A 21,442-nucleotide genomic window follows, 5' to 3' on the forward strand; every position below is an offset into this window, starting at 1 on the left:
GGAATCCCACCTTACCTTCTCTGACTGCTAAAAACTCTAAAAGGGATACAGTCCTACAGCAGCTGGGATACCTCAGAGGCAGATACAGTTCATTACCCATATTTTCTTAGCTACACCTTCAATAAATGACCAGTCCTTTTGCCTCAGCCTGTTATCGTTTATATCTTCTCCATGCTATACCTGTACCTTTACAATGCAGTTGTGTCATGCTTGTGTCATGACAAAGAACCATTCTAAGTACCTCAAAGTGAGAACCAATTTAGGGCAGGCTTTTTGCCTCCTAGGCCCATGGCACTTAGTTGGGACTTTTTACCATGTTTACTACACTTCTTAGACAAGCTGTTTTAAAACCTGCTAACCACAGGAAGAGTCTTGGACTTCAACATTCAGTGGACTCAACCAACATGCCTTTGTGCAAGTATCTCAGCCTCCAGGTTTTCAGATGGCCACTGGGGGACAGCACAGCAAATAGAAGCACAGAATGGGAGTGGGATTTCCCAGGCAGCACAGGGCTAAATTCTACCCCCAGCTATACTCACAAGGACATTGCTACTGTCAATAGCACATAGTAAAGCTGAAAAGGGATTTATAGAGAGCCAGAACTTCCTCAAAGAGATATACTATTTAGAACTGTTTCCCATATTTGAAGACTTTTTTAAAAACTCAGATTTCCAGGTTCCACCTGAGAACAACAGAATCACTCTCCAGTGGCAGGGCCTGGAAATACATGTTTAAGCTTCCCAAGATTCTTTCAAGGCAAATCTGGGACTTTCATCATGGGGGCACTTCACTTCATACCTCATTAGAAAACTTCCTTTTCTGAATGGGTATTTTTTAAAAAAGATTTCATTTACTTAGGAGGGAGAGAATGAGCAGGGGTAGGGGCAGGGGGGTGGGCGGGGAGAGAAGCATGCTCTCTGCTGAGCAAGGAGCCTGATGTGGGATTTAATCCTAGGACCTGGAATCATGACCTGAGCCAAAGGCAAATGCCCAACCAATTGAGCCACCCAAACACCCCCTGAATGGGGTATTTTAAACATGCCAATGGAAATGGCATAAGATGTGGTCTGGAATCTCTAACAATGGACTGGTAATAAAGACGGTGGCAGGTTATTTGGGAGTTGGGGTGGAGAAAAGGGGGAAGTCAACAGTATCACTCAAACTACAAGCTGGAAATTGGGAACCATTCCTGGAAGGAATGCACCCAAGCCTCTCCCTTCATCTGTGTTCCAGATCAAACAATGTGGGGAAGAAGACAATTCTATTAATACTACCCCTCCCCCCACACACAGAGAAATGTCTAAAGCTCACAAGGTAAGGGGCAGTTTCTTCTAGTACCCCTCACCCTACACCATTCCTCAGTTACACTGAAGGTAAGGTTCTTGGACCTCCCTAACGTACTGGCCAGATAGAGATAGTTGTGAGGTAAATATAGTGTTGCTGGTACTTCCATAGGCTCCTGTCTTTGGAAGAGCTACTATTTTTGCCTCAATAGCATTTAAAACCCAGTCAGTATCATCCAAAAGTCACACCAACATTTCCTCAGCATTGCTTTTTACTTTTGTGGGGAGAGGGTGGGGGCGGGGAGAATGGTTCCAGGGAGTCTCTGGAATGTATGAGACTGGTAGTACGAGAATGGGAGGAGATGGAAGGCCCCCAAGATTTTTTTTTTGTGGATTTCTAGACTCTAATGAAAATGATACAACACATGTGTAATTGTCTAGCACATGGTATTCAATAAATGTCGGCTGCCTTTCCTGTTTCAGGGAATGATCTCACCTACAAAACGAGGAAACAAAAAGTGCAGCACAGTTTGAGTAATGCAGTTGGCTGGCTGACTCGGTGCAGGGCCTTACTGTGTCCCTACCTCACTCTACTCTGCCAGGGTGGGGTGAGAGTAGAGTTTCCCAAGAGGCTTCCCTGAGGCCTAACCAGCTTGTCTGAGGAGATTTCATGTGGAGGGCTATGGGCCGCAACTCTCTAGTGTACAGTCCTCTCCTTTTGGCGATGATAATCTGGGGCAAAGGAAGAAAAGAATGGGTTACTTTCAAGCCTACACCTCCAATTCCCCATCCCAAACTTGGGGGGCCTTTAGTAACCAGTATTTAAAGAGTTCCTACCCAGGGCCACCCTGCCAAATAAATAAAAAAGAGAGTGGCACTCACTGTAGGGAAAGAAGCGGACACGCATGCTGATTTCGCGGGCTGTCTTCAGGATCTCAACAGCCTGGAAGGAACACAGCAGCATGTACAAATAAAGAGATATGACCCAGGGCAGTATCATAACAGGAGAAAAACAGCTTGCCACTTGAACCTTCTGGGTCACTACTAGCTGGTTCCTCTTGGTGCACTTCCTCAGCAGAGATTCCTTCATATCAAGTTACAGATGAGGCTAATCCTATCTAGCCTTTTCTACCAGGGATGGCTTCTTGCCTCACCACAGCCCAGATGCTGTGCCCACCTTGCTGTGCTCAATATCTTGGAAATCCACATCATTCACAGCTAGGACTTGGTCCCCTTCCTGAAGTCCTGCTCGATGTGCATCCGAGTCAGGAATTACCTGTTAGTAAGGAGAGAATATATGAGATTGAGACAAAAGAGTTTCAAAGGCTGTAACTGAAATTAAGTGCTATTCAAAGGTTAAGATGCTATTGTTTTTGTGTGTACGTGACAATGCAGAGAAACAGATGGTTTGCCAGTTGAGACGTTTTAAATGGGAATGGGTGTCCCCATTACGCCCCTTCTGTAGGTCTACTAAATCATTCTTCTCCCAGGCCTTTGGATACCATGGTTCTGCAATCTGGTAACTTAAGAAAGGGAATTAGCAATCTATATTGCCTACAAGGCACACATACCTTAGAGATAAAGATGCCTAGCTGGGAAGCCTTTCCTCCTCGGATATTAAATCCCAACTGTAAGACAAGAGCACAGAAGGGGGGCTCAATATAGACCACAAACACAAGAACATCTAATGGTATCACTGTATGATAGCTTGGCTTATGTGTTTCTCAGAGAGAAGTCAGAAGTTGTGGAAGTGGTATCTCAGACTTTCTGCCCATTAAAGTGTTTCCTTACCTCCCTACCTGCCTTCCCATCCATCCCCCCAATCCACTGCCAACTTCTGGGCCTGGTACAGACAAACCGAGCCTAAAATAAGATGCAATTGTTCTGGGGCACCTGGGTGGCTCAGTCAGTTAAGTGTCTGCCTTCAGCTCAGGTCATGATTCAGGGTCCTGGGATGGAGCCCCATGTTGGGCTCCCTGCTCAGTGAGGGGTTTGCTTCTCCCTCTGCCTCCCCCACTCATGCATGCTCTCATTCAAATAAGTAAATAAAATTTTAAAAAAAGACACAATTGTTCCATAAGCTCACCTGAGCTCCAGGGGGCTTCTTCAGTGTGACGATTCGGGGCAGAAACTGGGTCAACTCATTGTTGTAGTCTGGGTGATATACCCTCTGCAAGAAACAGCAACCCCAAATTCTTACTACCAGCCTTAGATTTTATACCTCCCTTCATCTGGACTACAAATGCATCACCCTGAAGTTAGAAAAAGGTGTGGGGGGATCCCTGAGGGGTTCAGCGGTTTAGCACCTGCCTTTGGCCCAAGATGTGATCCTAAAGACCCGGTATTGAGTCCCACATCGGGCTCTAGGCAGGGAGCCTGCTTCTCCCTCTGCCTGTGTCTCTGCCTTTCTCTCTCTGTGTCTCTCATGAATGAATAAATAAGATCTTAAAAGCAATACACACACACACACACACACACACACACACACACACACACACGTGTGGTCATGGACTTAGTTTTAAGTACAGATAACACTGTCCGAATGGGTAGATGGATAGCATGGGGAAATGTTAGTAGCCCAGTAGCTCCCCATCTCCACCTTTAGAGAATAGAAATTAGGGCTCTGAATTTCCAGAATTCTCTGGTGTGAATGGACTCTGGTAGTTGGATTCCATAAGAAGCTCCCAATGGGCCCAGTTGTTCAGATTCTAATTTCTGGGCCCCTGGCTACAACAAGGCTAGAATTCACCCTCCACTGAGCTTTCTAATCCTGCCATCCTACCTTTCATGTATCATCTCAAGCCCACAGGAATATATCCCCTACTCAAACATTCCCACCTCATGAGGAGGAATCCATGCTGGGGGATTCTCATAGGCAGGCAGGAAAACCACGGGGTAGTCATCATAAGGAATCCGAGTGTCCATCTCCAGCAAGGCCCTGGAATGGACGGAAGGGTGAATCGAGGCTGACAGAAAATGGTTCAAAAGGGTCAGCAGTCCAGCAAGTTTCAAAAAACAACCCCATCCCATCCCAAGGCTGTCATCTATGGGCCCAGCCCACTTCCAGGTGATAGAGATTGAGAGAGAAAAAGAAGAAAAAAGATGAAAGAGAACAATTAATTTTGCTGAATATCTGCGTGTCAAGCAACCTGTTAGGTACTCCATTGAGATCATCTCCTTTCCTACAACAATCCTGCAAAACAGATGTTGCCGTCTAGAGAAGAGGAAATCAGTTGCGTCAATTTTCAAAGTTCAAGGACTGCCTCCAACTATCCACAAGGACTCTGGACAAGGCACCACCCCACATTCCCTAGATGTGATCAGTAATGGTGGGGGTCCCCAGAACAACGACCCTTCCTTCACCACCGGTTCCCTTCCAGGTCCCTGCCCCGCATCCTGCCTGAATCCTGCGCACAAGCCGGGGAGATGCAGTACTACCTCACTCATCCGCAGACCTCAGGAACCCCAGTTTCCGCTCGCCGCCAATTCAGTCTGGAAGCCGGAAGCGGATGCTACGGTAGGTCGGAAAGGGCGGGTTCAGGGTGCGGCGCGCAGGCCCTCCCCTTTCCAACGCATCTTCCTGCGCGCGCCGACGTGCGTGCTCTGCCCGCAAGCTCTCACGCGGATTGGCTGGCGCCTCAGGGACAGATTTGAAACTTGGCGGTTAAAGCTCCGGCTGAGCCAGGGAGGCGGGAGACCGGGGAAAGGACGTTTAGTTTGGTGAGTTAAGGGGACACACTTTAGCTCAGGATCTGCCTTTCCTGGTACCCTGGGGCTTTGGTTCTTTGTCGTCATCTCCGCTGGGGGCTTTCCTTTCCATTTCAGGCTCCACTTCGCTCTCTTCAGAGCGTGGAGCTGACCGGCTGTCCTGTCGTTGCCAAGCCTGAGAGACAATGACTCTCCCGAGGCAGCGATCCCACTAGGACGGGGAGGCTGCCACCGCTACTGCCGAGTTTCGTAACCCATCCTTCCCTCCAAGGCGGGCCTGAACTCCCACCCCTCCCGACCTACCAAGATTGATTCATCAGCAACTATCTTTTCTTTTCTCTCCACCCCCCCCCCCCCAAGCAGAGACGGTGTTGCGGTAGGATCATGAAAGAAGAGGTGAAGGGAATTCCTGTAAGAGTGGCACTTCGATGTCGCCCACTGGTCCCCAAAGAGATTAGTGAGGGCTGCCAGATGTGCCTTTCCTTCGTACCCGGGGAGCCTCAGGTGCGTAGGAGAGTCCTGGGCCTACCTCTGAACAGCTGGGGCCAAATGGCAGTGAGGGGCGTGGTCTTGCCTTTCGTTTTTCTCACTTCTTGTCCCTTGCCTTCTCTAGGTGGTGGTTGGTACTGACAAATCCTTTACCTATGATTTTGTGTTTGACCCCTCTACGGAACAAGAAGAAGTCTTCAATACAGCAGTAGCACCACTCATAAAAGGCATATTTAAAGGTAAGGCTATTTAATTCTTCTGCTGGTTCTCCAGCATATATTTTGTGTCAGGCACTGTACGTGGGTACTGCAGATACAGGAATAGATGAAACAGGAGTCCTGCCTTCAAAAAGCCCACAGCCTAGGAACTAACTCAATGTCATTTGCGAAAGTCTGTACCCTTGAAGCTAGTTTTATACTGTATTTGCTTTCTGTGGTTCTGTTCATCTTTGACTTGTATATATATTTTTGTTTGTTTGTCCTGGAACATCATTAGATCCTAAGCTCTTTCATGGGTGCTGAAGATGATCAGTTTGCCAACTTACTTAAGGCTCAGGCACTGCAAAGCCTGTTGAGAATTCAGAGAAAAATTATATAAAAATTATATAAAACCCCTTCCAGGCCCTGTAGGGTTTCAAAGTCCAGGAGTAGGAGTGAAAGTATAGGACTGCATACATAATTTTAAATACATAAAAATTTTAACCTTTTTGCACTTATCTTTAAGGAAAAAATATGTTAAAGTTAAAAGTGCACAATAGAATCAGTCCTGCTATGGAAGTAGCTAGTGCTACTTTCATGGTATGAAAACCAAAAGAATGGCACTGACTACTTAGGGGATTAGGGATGAATATCACAGCACAGGCCAACGTTTGGGAGAGATCTTGAATGATGAATAGAATTCTTTTAGGTGAAGATGGGTATTTCCTAAAGCCCCTGAGTACCCTGACCAGTTAATAATTTTTATTGAAGAAGCTAAGACTTTAGTGTTGCTGAAGACCATAGCAGGGTTCTAAAGAAGATAGTAGTGCCTGAGAGGTTTTTAATTACTGTTATTCCAGGGATCCCTGGGTGGCGCAGCGGTTTGGCGCCTGCCTTTGGCCCAGGGTGCGATCCTGGAGACCCGGGATCGAATCCCACGTCGGGCTCCCGGTGCATGGAGCCTGCTTCTCCCTCTGCCTATGTCTGCCTCTCTCTCTCTCTGTGGCTATTGTAAATAAAAAAAAATTAAAAATTACTGTTATTCCAGTACAGAGGTTATTCAGGATTCAAAGCAGAAGTCTGTGTAAAAAAACTCAGACCATGGCACACAATCCCTTAAAAATCAAAAGCACATTTGTACATCATCTAGTCTTACTTTGCATTCAACGAAAAATGCTTTCCAGCCATATTCTCTAAGTGAACTTCCAGCGTCTATTTACAATTTTTTCTTTGATAGGGAACTCACGGACTCACAAAGTGGTCCTATTAATTGGATGTTGGACAACTCCCAATTGTGTTAGATTATATTGAGATGAAATTTGCTTCCCTGTAATTTCTACCCAGTGATATTAGTTCATCCCTCTAGGCAAATAGAAGCCTTCTTCCAGGCTTCACATATTTTTTCCACTTTTTTTTTTTTAAATTTTTTATTTATCTATGATAGTCACAGAGAGAGAGAGAGAGGCAGAGACACAGGCGGAGGGAGAAGCAGGCTCCATGCACCGGGAGCCTGATGTGGGATTCGATCCCGGGTCTCCAGGATCGCGCCCTGGGCCAAAGGCAGGCGCCAAACCGCTGCGCCACCCAGGGATCCCATTTTTTCCACTTCTTAAAATAATGTTATGAGGAGGTCTGGGTGGCTCAGTGGTTGACTGCCTTTGGCTCAGGTGGTGATCTTGGGGTCCTGGGATCAAGTCTCCTATTGGGCATCCTGTGGGGAGCCTGCTTCTCTCTCTGCCTGTATCTCTGCTTTTCTCTCTCTGTCTCATGAATAGGTAAATAAAATATTTTTTTAAAAAATGATGCTGTGGCTCAGAACACACTGAACACTTTGTTTCAGATTTTTGGAATATTAAATTATGTCAACCTTACAGAAATGTTGTAAGAATGACATAAAGAACTTTTTTCCTGATTCATTTGAGATGAATTATTAACCTGGTGCCCCCTGAATACTTAAGTGTATATTTGCTACAATCAAGGACTTCCTCCTACATAACTACAATATAATCATCAAAATCATGAAATTAGCATTGCTACATTACTATCATCTACTACTCAGACTTTATTCAAGTTTTACTAATTGTCCCAATAACATCCTTTAAAGTAAAAGGATCTCATTCAGAAGCACTTGTATTTAAGAGTTGTACTGTCTCTGTATAGTCTCTTTCATTCTAAGGTTTTTTTGTCTTTTTTAAAAAAATTTTGTGATCATGACTCTTGAAGATCACAGGCTAGTTATTTTGTAAACTGTTTATCAGTTTTGGTTTGTCTGGTGTTCATTATTAAATTGTGGTTGTATATCTCTAACAGGAATATCACAGAAGTGGTGCTGTATTCTTCCCATTGAATCCTATTCAGCAGCACATAATTTGTTGCCTTACTGCTGATGTTCATTTTGATCATTCGATTATAGTGTTATCATAGGCTTCTCCACTATAAAGTTAATCTTTTTCCTTTTTACATATTTGGATGACAATTATGTGATTCTGCCTAAGTCTCTTCTAATTAACTATCCATATTTCCTTTAGCCATTCTGGAAACGATATGGTTTAACAGACCCTTCATAATCTGGTCATCTTCCTCAGAAATATTCCTTCACAGCTCAGTAAGAACATTGTAATTCTATACTTTTACCTTAACTTGGGAAACTATAAGAATTAAATTATAGTCTTTATAGGCAATATAAAGTAGATAGTGATCCCAATATATATGTTTGGCTAACATTGCTCTCAATTGCAAAGACAAAACCACTATTTTTTAGTCAGCTCAACAGCATCCTCTTGTACTCTGAATTCCCAATACCAGAGAGCCTTCAATTTTTTGGAAAAAATACTGAAAATTGGTTCCCCCAGTTATTACTATATATACATATCTGTGATATTCTAGAAGACTATGGAATGTTATTCTTTTGCCTCATGATCATACCAGGTGATACTAGCTATTTATTACAGTGAAAATCTTGAGGAAATAGCTTATGATCTTTCAGAATATCCTTCAGAAGGGAGGTCTTTGTTTAGACAATTAAATTATTTTAAAACGAAAAAAAAAAGGCCAAAGTGCCTGATAATATGGCCCAAATGCAGTCTGAGAGTTTAGATGGGGAGCGGATGCTTTCATTGATTGTAAAAATCAACTTTTTTGCCTCTTCAGATGAAGATTGGTCATCAAAAACATAGGTTGGACTCCCTTCCATTTTTGCTACTTCTAAGACTTTGATTTAATGCCTATAATTTAGAATTGGTAAAAGTAGAATTATAAAGTTCTGAATGGCTTTTTGATGGTGTTTGGCCACCTTCATAATCTCAGTCATATCTTTAAGTGTTTTACTTCCTAGTTTTTTTTTTTATTTTATTTATTTATTTATTTTTTACTTCCTAGTTTTTAAGGGCAATAAAGAGGGGCACACATTCTGGGAGGTTGGTATTTTTCTTCTTTGCTTCTTTAAAGTGATGTAAAATCATGTCACCCACACAAGTTTTTTCTGTGTCTGCTACTCCTAAAAGACCCTTGTCTTAAGAGAGCAATCAAAAAAAAAGAAAAGCAATCTCAATTTTGTTGCAAGTAATTGCTGAAGGAGATGGAGGATATTGATTGGATGAAAATATTTGAGCACCACTATGCATGTGACTTCTGTTTTATCAGGATACAATGCAACCGTCCTGGCCTATGGACAGACTGGCTCTGGAAAAACCTATTCAATGGGAGGTGCATACACTGCAGAGCAAGAGAATGAACCAACAGTTGGGGTCATTCCTAGGGTAATACAATTGCTCTTCAAAGAAATTGATAAAAAGAGTGATATCGAATTTACTCTGAAAGTGTCATATTTGGAGGTAAGTGATTTAAGTTATACTGAATTCAAATGTATCTTTGGGTAGAAAAAATAAATCCAAATCATGTTTTTTCCCTGGCATGACTCAAATAAGTAAATTGCATTTTTTAAAGATTTTATTTATTTATTCATGAGAGACACACACACAGAGAGAGAGAGAGAGAGAGAGAGGCAGAGACACAGGCAGAGGGAGAAGCAGGCTCCATGCAGGGAGCCTGACGTGGGACTCGATCCTGGGTCCCCAGGATCACACCCTGGGCTGAAGGCCATGCTAAACTGCTGAGCCACCCAGGCTACCCATTAGTAAATTGCATTTTTAGTAAATTACATTTTAAAACATTGATAGAGAAAATTTACTGGCTCAGTTGGAGCTGGCTCCTGCCCAGTTCTTTTCTTGTCAGAATAGTCTGTTTAATTTGATTGTTAGAGGAGTTGGCATTGCCACTTAAAAAGATGATAAGAATTCTTTAATTCCAATTTGGCTTCTGCTGCTGATTCCCTGTAGAGTCTGCAGAAAAATATTTGATTTTCCTTTACTGTTTTGAGGCCTAAGTGATAATGCTCCTACTTCAGGAAGAATGTTATAAAAAATGGATGTGTTTATTAAAAACACATTTTTTATTAAAAATTCTTTTATTAAAAAATAAGCTGTGTGGAAATAGAATGTACTTATTCAACAGATGTTTTTGGATACCTACTGTGTTATAGGGCCTGTTCTATGTACTTCAGATATATCTGTGAACAAAACATGAAAATCCTTACCCTTGTGGGGTTTTCATTCTAGTGAATATCACTATACAACTAGATTGGCCAGTTATATCTAACCTCGTGACCTCAAAAACACATTGTTCAGGAAATTTATGGTTTTTGGGAAACTAGCTGCTTGGTTCCATAGCAGTGATACCTTCAATGAGCAATGATTAAACTTAGATAACGTAAGCATGCAATTTTATAGTGTATGTGAATAGTTCATCCTGGAGTTGAATCTTAATACATTAGTAGGTATCAGAGGTGTAGAGTTGAAAGACAGGGAGTTTTAAATGTCATTAAGATTAGCCTTCTTGAGTCTCTTAATTAACCCAGTTGTGGTCAGGTAATCAAATGTAAAAATTACTTAAGAACCTGGTATGTTGGGCAGCCCGGGTAGCTCAGCGATTTAGCACCACCTTCGGCCCAGGGTATGATCCTGGAGACCCGGGATCGAGTCCCACGTCAGACTCCTTGCATGGAGCCTGTTTCTCCCTCTGCCTGTGTCTCTGCCTCCCTCTTTCTCTATGTCTCTCATGGATAAATAAATAAAATCCTTTAAAAAAAAAAAAAGAACCTGGTATGTTAAATTGCAGCAATGGCAATAATAGCAAACAAATATGGTGCTTACTATGTGCTAAACTCTGTTCTAAATACTTAAAGTTTTGATTGTTGAAGTATTGGTTGCCATTTTTCCCATTTGCTTCTCGTTTCTACCCTCCACTAAGGACCTGTTACTTAAACATTGTAACAAAATTAGGGAAGGTGATGCTGTTATGGCACCATCAAAGAACTGAATTTGGGCACCCTTGTCATTTTTAATTGTGTCTGCTATTCCCAAGAAACTGTCTTAAGAGAGCAGTCTCAATTTTGTTACAATGAATATGTGAATTCATTCTTGTAAGTATCAAATGGTTACATGTAAGATTTAAAGCCCTTAATTATAAAAATGTTATAAATTTTTTAATACAGAAAGTCACAAATAATTTTAAAAATCACCTATAATCCATCACTCCAAGATTACCGCTGTTAACATCTTGTTTTTACCACTTTATTTTTAACAATACCAGATTTACAACGAAGAAATCTTGGATCTTCTATGCCCATCTCGTGAGAAAGCCTCTCAAATAAATATACGAGAGGATCCTAAAGAAGGCATAAAGGTGTGTTTGTCATTTATTGTTACTGAAAAATGTTGACCACGCTAAAGTTCACATCCCTTTTATTTGCAACTGTGGTTTTAAATGACTATTGACATCTCAGTCTCTCAGATTTTGTATGATCCTAATTTCCTTTGTTACTCTAGAAATCCTAGATGGGAGCTCATGTGGGGAAGGAAGTTATATTGTCTTCCTGTTACCTGTTGAAGGAATGGTAATATCAATTAAATATTTTATTAGTTATTTACAGAGTTCTAGTCCTGGGCTATTCAGTATAATAGCCACTAGCCACAAATGACTATTTAAATTTAAGTGAGCTAAAATATAATGTAATTTAAAATTCAGTCCCTTGGTCCCACCAGCCACATATCCAGTGCTCAGTAGCTACATTTGGCTGTGGCTACTATAGAACAGCACAGACATAGATCATATCCATGGTCATAGGAAATTCTGTTGGGACAGCACTATATAACAGACATTATAGTAGACTATAGAATGATACTTAAAAAGGAAAAATAATGTAAAACATTTACAATCCATAAGTACCATAAGAAGAAGAGATCACTTAGACATATGTCATATGACAGAGAGGCTTCTGTCATATGGTTTAGATGCAGGATGAGGAGCTATAGCTGAACAGAAAATTTGAGTCAAGGTTGGGAGTTTTGTATATGGGAGTGGACCAAATCTAGAAGCCAGTATTGAAAATAGGCAGAGCTTGAGTCTAGCTCCAGCTTGAGTATTCAGAGGGGGAATCCAAGGCTGAAAGTAGATGAGAATAGGTTTTATATACTTGGGAAATCTTAGTAAAATAGTGTCTTACCCATCTTCTTCCCATTCTTCTCTTCCCCTCATGGAAAGTTGGAGGTTTAGAGTATAGGTGCATGAGGAGCAGGCGGGCTTCTGAGTTTTTTCCTTTTTGGATTTTAAAGTCATTACCCCCCCCCCAAATAAATAAATAAATAAATAAATAAATAAAGTCATTAGCCATGCATTAAAGCAAGGCTTGAAGGATCATACCTATTTTAAAAGCCCGATAGGGGAGCCTGGGTAGCTCAAATGGTTAAGTGTCTGCCTTCAGCTCAGATCATGATCTCAGGGTCCTGGGATCCAGTTCCTCATTGGGCTCCCTGCTCAGTGGGGAGTCTGCTTCTCCATCTCCCTATGCCCCTCCCCCTACTCATGTTCTCTCTCTTGATATATCTCTGTCTCAAATGAATAAATAAAATCTTTAAAAATAAATAAAAGCCCATTAAACTTAGAATATGGGAAGACAATTTGGATAGTGGGGATAAGAAACCTGGGCAAAAGGCATCCTGTCACCAGAAAGAATGTTGGTACTTAACCAGGTCTTGACCCAGTTCCAAGATCTTTTTTATGCCTCATGCCAAGGCAGGAATTAAATCCCAAGCATTATTTGAGGTACAATTTTCAATACAAAGAAGTGTGCATAACTGATGTAAATTGAGATGGATAAAGACAAGTTTGTCAGCATTCTTCAGATGAGATAGATGGAATATAAGCAGAGATAAAAGATGTAAGGGTATTCTTATAGTAAGGAGTGGCTTAAGCAGAAAACAGACTCCTTGGGGGTAGTAGGACTAGACCAGTCTGTCTGGATTAGAGACTCTGGTTTGAGAAGTAATGGATGTGTTAGAACCAGATTATGAAGCCAGGCTAAAGCTTCATGTGTTCCATTCCTGTGAATCATATATAAGTGAGATTGCTCTGGCTCCTTTTACCAAGTTTTTATCTTATGTGTGTATCTCTCCAACTATGTTAGCTCCTAGAGGTTAGGAGAGCATCTTAAAATCTCCTCTGATCCTCATTATCTAGCACAGAACTTAGAAATTTCGGAGGCATGATTTTAGGGAGACTAAACAGAAATGGATTGAAAAGGAGACAGACTAGATTGAGGAAGGCCAGTTGGAGAAACTTTACCTTATTCTTCAGGCATGAAGTAAGATTGGCCTGGACAAGGCAAGTAGATGTAGAAAGGAAAAGGAAGCAATGGATTCAAAAGAAAAATGGCTAGGAGTTGGTGATAGGTGAAATATGGAGAAATGGGAGGAGAGGAATTGAAGGTGAATGTGAGGTTCTGAGAATAGAAATATTCATAGAAATGAAGTCGTAGAAAGAATCAGTGCTGGTGGGAAGGAAGATGAGTTTGGTTTATAATTCACTGTTTTCAAAGTGTAAGTAGCAGTCCTCTAGAAGGACTAGAAATTAGGGCCACAGATGTAGATCTGGAAGCTATGGACTAATAAAATAGGAGCATATTTGGGCTCAAAGGGGCTTCATAATCATCTGGTTCAATCTCCAGAGGCTCCAAGAGATTTTTAACATGTACAAATTCTCTCGGAGATATAATACTAAGCCTAGGACCCTGTTTTCTTGCTATTTCCCTTGGTGAAGATGAAGTATAAAACAAATCATAGGTATGGGTGGAGCATAGGGTCACATGGAGAAAGTAGCCAAGAGAAATACCATAAGTATTTGTGTTGCCTTTACTGTTCTTAGGGCCAAAACTTACCTTCACTTGGAGGCTCCCTGGAAGGCATCTATCCACTGCTCTATCCTAAAATCTAGAGATCTCTTCTAGCTCCAGTATTGCCTGGTACCCTTGCTTTAGAGGTCCCTAGGGGAGATTAGAGACTGTGGTTTGCAGTGATCACAATGTTGCTAGTTAAAACAGTCCTCATTATCACAACTGTTCTATTTATTGAGGTTCTGCTGGAGTATCAAAGCATTATTTTTTAACCTACCAATCCTTTTATCTTTGATGAAGTATTTAAAGTGGAATCATAAGGGCATTTTTTTTCTTTCTCTGAATTAGATTGTTGGACTCACTGAGAAGACTGTTGTAGTTGCTCTGGATACTGTTTCCTGTTTGGAGCAGGGCAACAACTGTAGGACCGTTGCATCCACAGCTATGAACTCCCAGTCATCCCGATCTCATGCCATCTTTACAATCTCCATAGAGCAAAGAAAGAAAAGTGACAAGTAAGTTGCACCTACAGTTTAAAGAGTCAAGATTTTTAATGTTAGTTAATATTAAGTTGCTCCTTCAGTGCATTTGACAAATCATCAGCCATTAGTACTCTGAGCACTGGTAACCAGTAGAGCCATTTTTGACTGACTTGAAAGAAAACTAGAACCAGCAGACTGACTCTGACACTCTGCTACGCTCACGTTCACATACCATTCTCATTCGGGTCTTCTTGTCATCACAGGAATAGCAGCTTTCGCTCCAAGCTGCATCTTGTGGACCTTGCTGGATCAGAAAGACAGAAGAAAACCAAGGCTGAAGGGGATCGTCTGAAAGAGGGTAAGAGAAATTAAGGCCACAGCTGTAGATGAAAACTTCCTAGTACTCCCATTGTATCATTGGTGTCTTGACTGAAATATTTCAGGTCATTTTCTAACAGTAGCTACAATTCAAGTTTGAGGCTGATATCAGAAATAGTGAAAAACTGTTTCTTTCCCTTGCACTCACTTTCTAATTTAGGTGTGAGATTTGGATCTGGCCCTTGGTTTGGTTTCATCTGGTCCAGGCAAGTTTTAGTTTTTGTTTGGTTTTGTTTGGTTTTACCCCCAACTACTTATGATTAAAATCAGTATCCTGATTCTGTCATCTGAAGTATTCACTATCTTTTTCAGATATTATCACTTATAAACTTCATCAGCATGGTTTCCATATCTTTATTTAAGTCGTTGGATATAAATGATGAAGCTCCTAAGGCTAGAAGAACCCCATGGTTTATGCTGTTAGAGACCTTAGTCTAGCATGATAGTGGCCTGGTAATCTGCATGCTTTGGGAATGATCTTTCAAGTGATTATTAATCTAACAAAAATTAACAACCAGTCTCTATTTCTTGATTTTGTGCTTAAGAATCTCTTAAAAGATTTTGTCAAATATTCAGATATACTAAGTCTGCCATATTTCTATTAGCTACCAATTTAGTAACATTACAAAAAAGAAATAAGGATTAGCTTAAATTGACTTCTTAGTGAATTAAAACTGGCTTCTAGTGCTAATTCTTCCATTTCTAGGTCCCTGCAAGTCATCCCTATAATCATCTAGAATAATCATCATCATCATCATCATCATCATCATCATCATCATCTAGAAGACTCACATCAAAATTGCCAGGCTGTAATTTATAGAATTAACTTTTTTTTTTCCTTTTTTGAAAATTGAAATTCTATCTGCCCAGTCTTCTGGAACATCTTTCTTTGTGATTCCTCAGTGATCATTGACATAGCTTCAGCATTCTCATTTGAAATTAATCTCCATTTCCTTGGCTATAATTCATCAGATTTTTTGAACTGTTAAAGTAGTTGAGTTCTCACTTACTACTTGTTCACTCATATTGGGCTGTGGTTCCCTCTGAGGCATTGAGATGAGAATGCAGGAGCAAAAATAGTAATTGAGGAATTTTTATCTCTGTCACGTATCATTATTACATTGCTGGCACAGGGCAAAGACCTATTTCTTCCTCATTCACCTTTTTGTTCTGAATGTATTGGAAAGTGCCTTTTTTGTTTTATGTTTGCACTGTGACATTTAGCCTTCTTAATACTATTTTAGATTCTATTACTATTCTAATACTATTAAAGATTCTTGGAACTCTTTTTTTATGTTTACAGTTTGAGGTTTTTAAACAGCTTTATTGAGATATAATTCACATACCATAAAATTTACCCATTTCAACTGAACACTTCAGCAGATTTTAGGATATTCACAGAGCTGTGCAACCATCACCACGATCTAATTGTAGAACATGCTTATCACCCTCAAAAAGAAACTCCATACCAATTAGCAGTTGCTCCCTACTCCCAGCCCCTTCTCTAGCCCTAGGCAACCATAACCTGTATTTCAGATAAATATAGTCGTACAATATGTGGTCTTTTGTGACTGCCTTGTTTCACTTAACATAAAGTTTTCAGGGATCCTCTACGTTGTAGTGTATATCAATATTTTATTCCCTTTGACTGCTGAATCATATTCCATTGTGTGGATATACATGTTGCTTGTCTATTCCTCAGTTGTATCCAATTTAGCTATTTTGAATATTGCTTTGTGAGCACTTGCGTGTAAGTTTTTGTGTAGACAAGTTTTAGTTTCCCTTTAGGTATACACCTAAGTGTGTGATCTCTGGCTGGGTAATATGGTAACTTTAAAATTTCCTTTTTTAAAGAAATTTAAAATGTAATTAATATACCATAAAATTCACCCTTTTAAACTATACAAGTCAGTCATTTTTAGTATATTCACAAAGTTGTGTAACCATCACCATAGTATATTTTATTTTTTTAAAAAGATTTTATTTTCTTTATTCATGAGAGACACACACAGAGAGAGGCAGAGACACAGTCAGAGAGAGAAGCAGGCTCCGTGCAGGGAGCCCGATGAGGAACTCCATCCTGGGACTCCAGGATCATGCCCTGAGCTGAAGGCAGACGCTCAACCACTGAGCCACCCAGGCGTCCCCACCATGGTAGATTTTAGAACATTTTTGTCACCCAAAAAGAAAACCCACATGCATTAGCAGTCATTCTCTATTTTCCCCCAGCTTCCTCCCCCCACCTCCACACCCCTCACCCCACCTATCTATGACTCATGCTCTTTCTGTCCCTACAGATTTGCCTAATCTGGACATTTCATGTACATCTAGTCATACAATATGTGGTCTTTTGTTTTGCTTGTTATTTTTAGAATTCTAATTTTAAAATTAGGATTCTAATTTTTCCATATTCTTACTTTTATTATGTCTTTAATTGTAGCCATCCTAGTGGGTGTGAAGTGATACCTCATTGTGGTTTTGGTTTGCATTTCCCCAATGGCTAATGACGTTGAACATTGTTTCATGTGTTTATCAGCAATTTATATATCTTTTTAGAAAAATGTTCAGTCAGATTTTTTGCCCCTTTTTTAATTGGGTTATTTATCTTTTTATGGGTGGGTTATGTGTGTCCTTTATACATTCTGGATACTAACCCCTTATCAGGTATATTCTTTGCGAATGTTTCCTCCCGTTCTTTGGGTTGTGTTTTCACTTATTGATGTTATCCTTTGAAGCACATTATTTAAAAAATTTTGATGAAGTCCACTCATCTATTTTTTCTCTTGCTGTTTATATTTTTGGTGTCATATCTATAGAAAATGCCTAATCCAAGGTCACAAAGATGTGTGCTTCTGTTTTCTTTTAAGAGCTTTATGGTTTTACATGTCTTTGATCCATTTTAAGTTAATTTTTGTATATGGTATGAAGTGGGAGTCCAAAGTTCAGTCTTTTGCATGTAGATCATTAGTTATCCCCACATCATTTATTGAAAAGACTATTCTTTCTACTGAATTGTCTTGGCATCTTTGTCAAGAAGCAATTGAACTCTCAATTCTATTCCATTTATCTGTATGTCTATCCTTACACCAGTCTTGATTACTACACTGTCTTGATTACTGTAGCTTTGTAACAAGTTTTGAAATCAGGAAGTGTGAGTGCTTCAACTTTGTTCTTTTTCAAGATTGTTTTGGCTATTCTGGGTCCCTTGCATTTCCATATGAATGTTAGGATCAACTTGTCATTTTCTGCAAAGAAGCCAGCTGGGATTTTCATAGGGATTGTGTTGAATCTGTAGATCAATTTAGAAAGTATTGCCATCTTAATATTAAGTCTTAAATTCACAAAAATCAAGTGTTTTTCCATTTATTTGGACCTTCTTAAATAAGTTTAAAAATTTTCACTGTTTAAGTTGTACATTTCTTTTGTTAAATTTATTCCTAAATATTTTATTCTTTTCAATGCTGTAGTAAATGGAATTGTTTTCTTAAACTCATCTTCAAATTGTTCATTGAGCTTTGTTTTTTAAAAGATTTTTATTTATTCATGAGAGACACACACACACACACACACACACAGAGAGAGAGAGAGAGAGAGAGAGAGGGAGAGAGAGAGGGAGAGTGAGGGAGAGCCAGAGACACAGGCAGAGGGAGAAGCAGGCTCCATGCAGGGAGCCCGACATGGGACTCTATTCCAGGTCTCCATGATCAGGCCCTGGGCTGAAGGCGGCGCTAAACCACTGAGCCACCTGGGCTGCCCCTGTTTATTGAGCTTTGTATAGTGACTTGTGTCTGCAACCTTGCTGAACTTGTTTGTTTGTTCTGATAGGTTTTTAATGGATTCTTTAGGATTTTTTTGTATATTTTTTTATTGGAGTTCGATTTGCCAACATCTAGCATAACACCCAGTGCTCATCCCATCAAGTGTCTTTAGGATTTCTATATACAAGTTCATGTCATCTGTAACAGAGATAGTTTTTGCTGGTCTGGATGCCTTTATTTCCTTTTCTTGCTTAATTGTCCTGGCTAGAACCTCCAGGACAATGTTGAATAGAAATGGTGAGAATGGATATTGTCTTGTTCCTGATTTTAGGGGAAAAGCATTCAGTCTTTTACTGTTTTTTTTTAAAGATTGTATTTATTTATTCATGAGAGACACACAGGGAGGCAGAGATAGGCAGAGGGAGAAGCAGGCTCCCCGCGGGAAACCTGATGCAGGACTTGACTCCAGGGCTCCGGGATCATGCCCTGAGCCAAACGTAGGTGCTCAACCACTCAGCCACCTAGGCATCTCCAGTCTTTTACTGTTAAGTATGATGTTAGCTGTGTGTTTTTCATAGATGCCCCTACCAGGATGAGGAATTTCTGTCTATACCTAGTTTGTTGAGTGTTTTTTTTTATTATTTTTATTTTTATAAATAATAAATTTAAATAATAAATTTAAATTTTTTTAAATAATAAATTTATTTTTTATTGGTGTTCAATTTGCCAAGATACAGAATAACACCCAGTGCTCATCCCGTCAAGTGCCCCCCTCAGTGCCCGTCACCCATTCACCCCCACCCCCCACCCTCCTCCCCTTCCACCACCCCTAGTTCGTTTCTAGGTAGGAAATATCAGAAACGGAGACCGAACATAAAGACTCCTAACTCTGTTGAGTGTTTTTATCATGAGTTTGTCAAATGATTTTTCATCATGTATTGAAAATGATCACATTATTTTTGTTCATTATTCTGTTGATATGGTTTATGGCATTAATTGATTTTGGATGTTAAACCAATCTCATTCCTAGAATAAATCCAACTTGTTGTTTTTTTATGTTTAGTGACTTTCTCGGACTAATTCTTTAATTCCCAGTAGTCTGCAGTCACAGAAGTGTGTACTTAGTTACTTTAGTGGTTAGCTAATGATTTGTCTCAGATTTCCTTAAATGCCTTAAACTTTAACTCTTCCAGCCTTCATCTAGGGCTCTGTGTTATGTGTTGGGGCTTGTTTCTAACGCTCAGGCTCTAGTCTTCACTTCTTGAACAGGGCTTCAATATTAGCTAGGGGTTGAAGAGAGGGCTTTTTAGGTCTTTCCTGAGCATGCACACAGAAATAGACCAGAGCTTTTTAAAGCCTCCTGTGGATACTACGTTGCCCAGATTTTCCTTTTAAGTTTTCAAGCAGGCTCTTGTTTAACTATGGCTATGAAGTTTGTTGTGTATTATCACCAGATATTTTTCTATACATAAGCGTGCATGTACATATAGTAATGTATTTGTTATATGCCTTTAAATTTTTCATGCTGCTAAAATAATTTATTTCCTTTGAATTACACAGGTAATATATGAACAAATTCCTAGTATAAAACACAAACAATGCAGATGAAAATAAGCCATCCTCCCCCCTCACCCCCAACCTCCTAATCCTAATCTACATGTAACCACTTTCACCTGCCTGGTTTTATTTTACTTGGTATTTTCCTGTTGTTTTTAAAGACAAATGCTATCATACTGCACATAGTATTTTTCAACTTCCTTTTGTCTCTTAATAACATACCTTTGAAATTTTTTTATACCACTATATAAATCTGCCTCATTTTTATAACTGCTATATAGGATTCCACAGTGTGTAAAATCTACCTTGTTTATTTAACCATTCCTGTATTGAATGACATTTAGGTTGTCTAGTTTCTAGCTATTGCAAAATGATGCCTCAGTCAATAACCTTGTATATGATATATACTTGAAAATATTCTCTAAATTATATACTGGGAAGAGGAATTGCTAGGGTGAAGGGCATACACATTTGAGATTTTAAGTACTGCTAAATATTGTTCTCCAAAATGTCTGTCCCAGTATGTATGCCACCTATTCTATATGAGAATGTTTTCCTGTACTGTTGACAATATTAGATATTATTGACCTTTTTTATTTCTATCTTGACACTGCATGTTATTTAAAAATTTTTTTATTTTTCCCAATTACTTGTGAAATTGAGCGTTTTTTCACATTATGGGCAGTTTCTTTTTCCATTTCTATGAATTGCCTGTTCATACCCTTTGCTTATTTTTTTCTTTCAGATTGTATTTTTCTTGTTGACTTTAGAAGTTGTTTATACATTCTAGGGGTGCCTGGGTGGCTCAATCAATTAAACCTCTACCTTCGGCTCAGGTCATGATTCCAAGGTCCTAGGATCAAGCCCCACATCCGGCTCCCTGCTCAATGGGGAGCCTGCTTCTCCCTCTCCCTCTGCCATTCATTCCCCTTGTTTGTGCGCTCTCTCTCTCTCTGTCAAATAAATAAATAAATAAAATATTTTTAAAAAGTTGCTTATATAATCTAGATATTAATACCTTGTTATATACATTACATATGTTTTTCTCAATCTTATTTTTAACTTTGTAATCTTTTCATTCATGTTTTATGTGTGTGTAGTTTCCTATTTCTTTTCTTTTTTTAATAATAAATTTATTTTTTATTGGTGTTCAATTTGCCAACATACAGAATAACACCCAGTGCTCATCCCGTCAAGTGCCCACCTCAGTGCCCACCACCCAGTCACCCCCACCCCCTGCCCTCCTCCCCTTCCACCACCCCTAGTTCGTTTCCCAGAGTTAGGAGTCTTCCATGTTCTGTCTCCCTTTCTGATATTTCCCACTTATTTTTTCTCCTTTCCCCTTTATTCCCTTTCACTATTA

The 21,442-nt window shown here is 39.9% G+C and overlaps 2 protein-coding genes across 4 annotated transcripts in view; one reads left to right on the top strand and one right to left on the bottom strand.

Moving 5' to 3' along the window:
* Positions 1 to 1,537: 1,537 nt before the first annotated feature.
* PDZD11 (PDZ domain containing 11) lies at positions 1,538 to 4,835 on the bottom strand. 2 transcript variants are annotated; one of them, XM_041742141.1, is made up of 7 exons: positions 4,722 to 4,835; positions 4,122 to 4,221; positions 3,370 to 3,453; positions 2,855 to 2,911; positions 2,461 to 2,559; positions 2,166 to 2,226; positions 1,538 to 2,015 (listed from the first exon to the last, which is right to left on the bottom strand). In XM_041742141.1, the coding sequence occupies exons 2-7, from the start codon at positions 4,206 to 4,208 to the stop codon at positions 1,981 to 1,983; spliced, it is 423 nt and encodes a 140-aa protein (XP_041598075.1). In that variant the 5' UTR covers positions 4,209 to 4,221; positions 4,722 to 4,835; the 3' UTR covers positions 1,538 to 1,980. The 2 variants fall into 2 exon arrangements, with proteins under 2 accessions (XP_041598075.1, XP_041598076.1); XM_041742142.1 differs by having other exon boundaries at positions 4,719 to 4,790.
* Positions 4,836 to 4,870: 35 nt separating this feature from the next.
* Positions 4,871 to 21,442, top strand: part of KIF4A (kinesin family member 4A) — a 118,222-nt gene continuing 101,650 nt past the window's right edge. The window contains exons 1-7 of one of the 2 annotated variants that reach the window (XM_041742117.1): positions 4,871 to 5,003; positions 5,355 to 5,495; positions 5,605 to 5,719; positions 9,320 to 9,510; positions 11,327 to 11,419; positions 14,253 to 14,419; positions 14,650 to 14,744. In XM_041742117.1, the coding sequence (XP_041598051.1) occupies positions 5,376 to 5,495; positions 5,605 to 5,719; positions 9,320 to 9,510; positions 11,327 to 11,419; positions 14,253 to 14,419; positions 14,650 to 14,744 (781 nt within the window). In that variant the 5' untranslated portion in view covers positions 4,871 to 5,003; positions 5,355 to 5,375. Of the gene's footprint in view, positions 5,004 to 5,351; positions 5,496 to 5,604; positions 5,720 to 9,319; positions 9,511 to 11,326; positions 11,420 to 14,252; positions 14,420 to 14,649; positions 14,745 to 21,442 lie in introns of both variants that reach the window. The other variant, XM_041742118.1, reaches the window with a different exon arrangement.

The sequence above is a fragment of the Vulpes lagopus genome, chromosome X, assembly GCF_018345385.1.
Source record: "Vulpes lagopus strain Blue_001 chromosome X, ASM1834538v1, whole genome shotgun sequence".
Lineage (NCBI taxonomy): Eukaryota > Metazoa > Chordata > Mammalia > Carnivora > Canidae > Vulpes > Vulpes lagopus.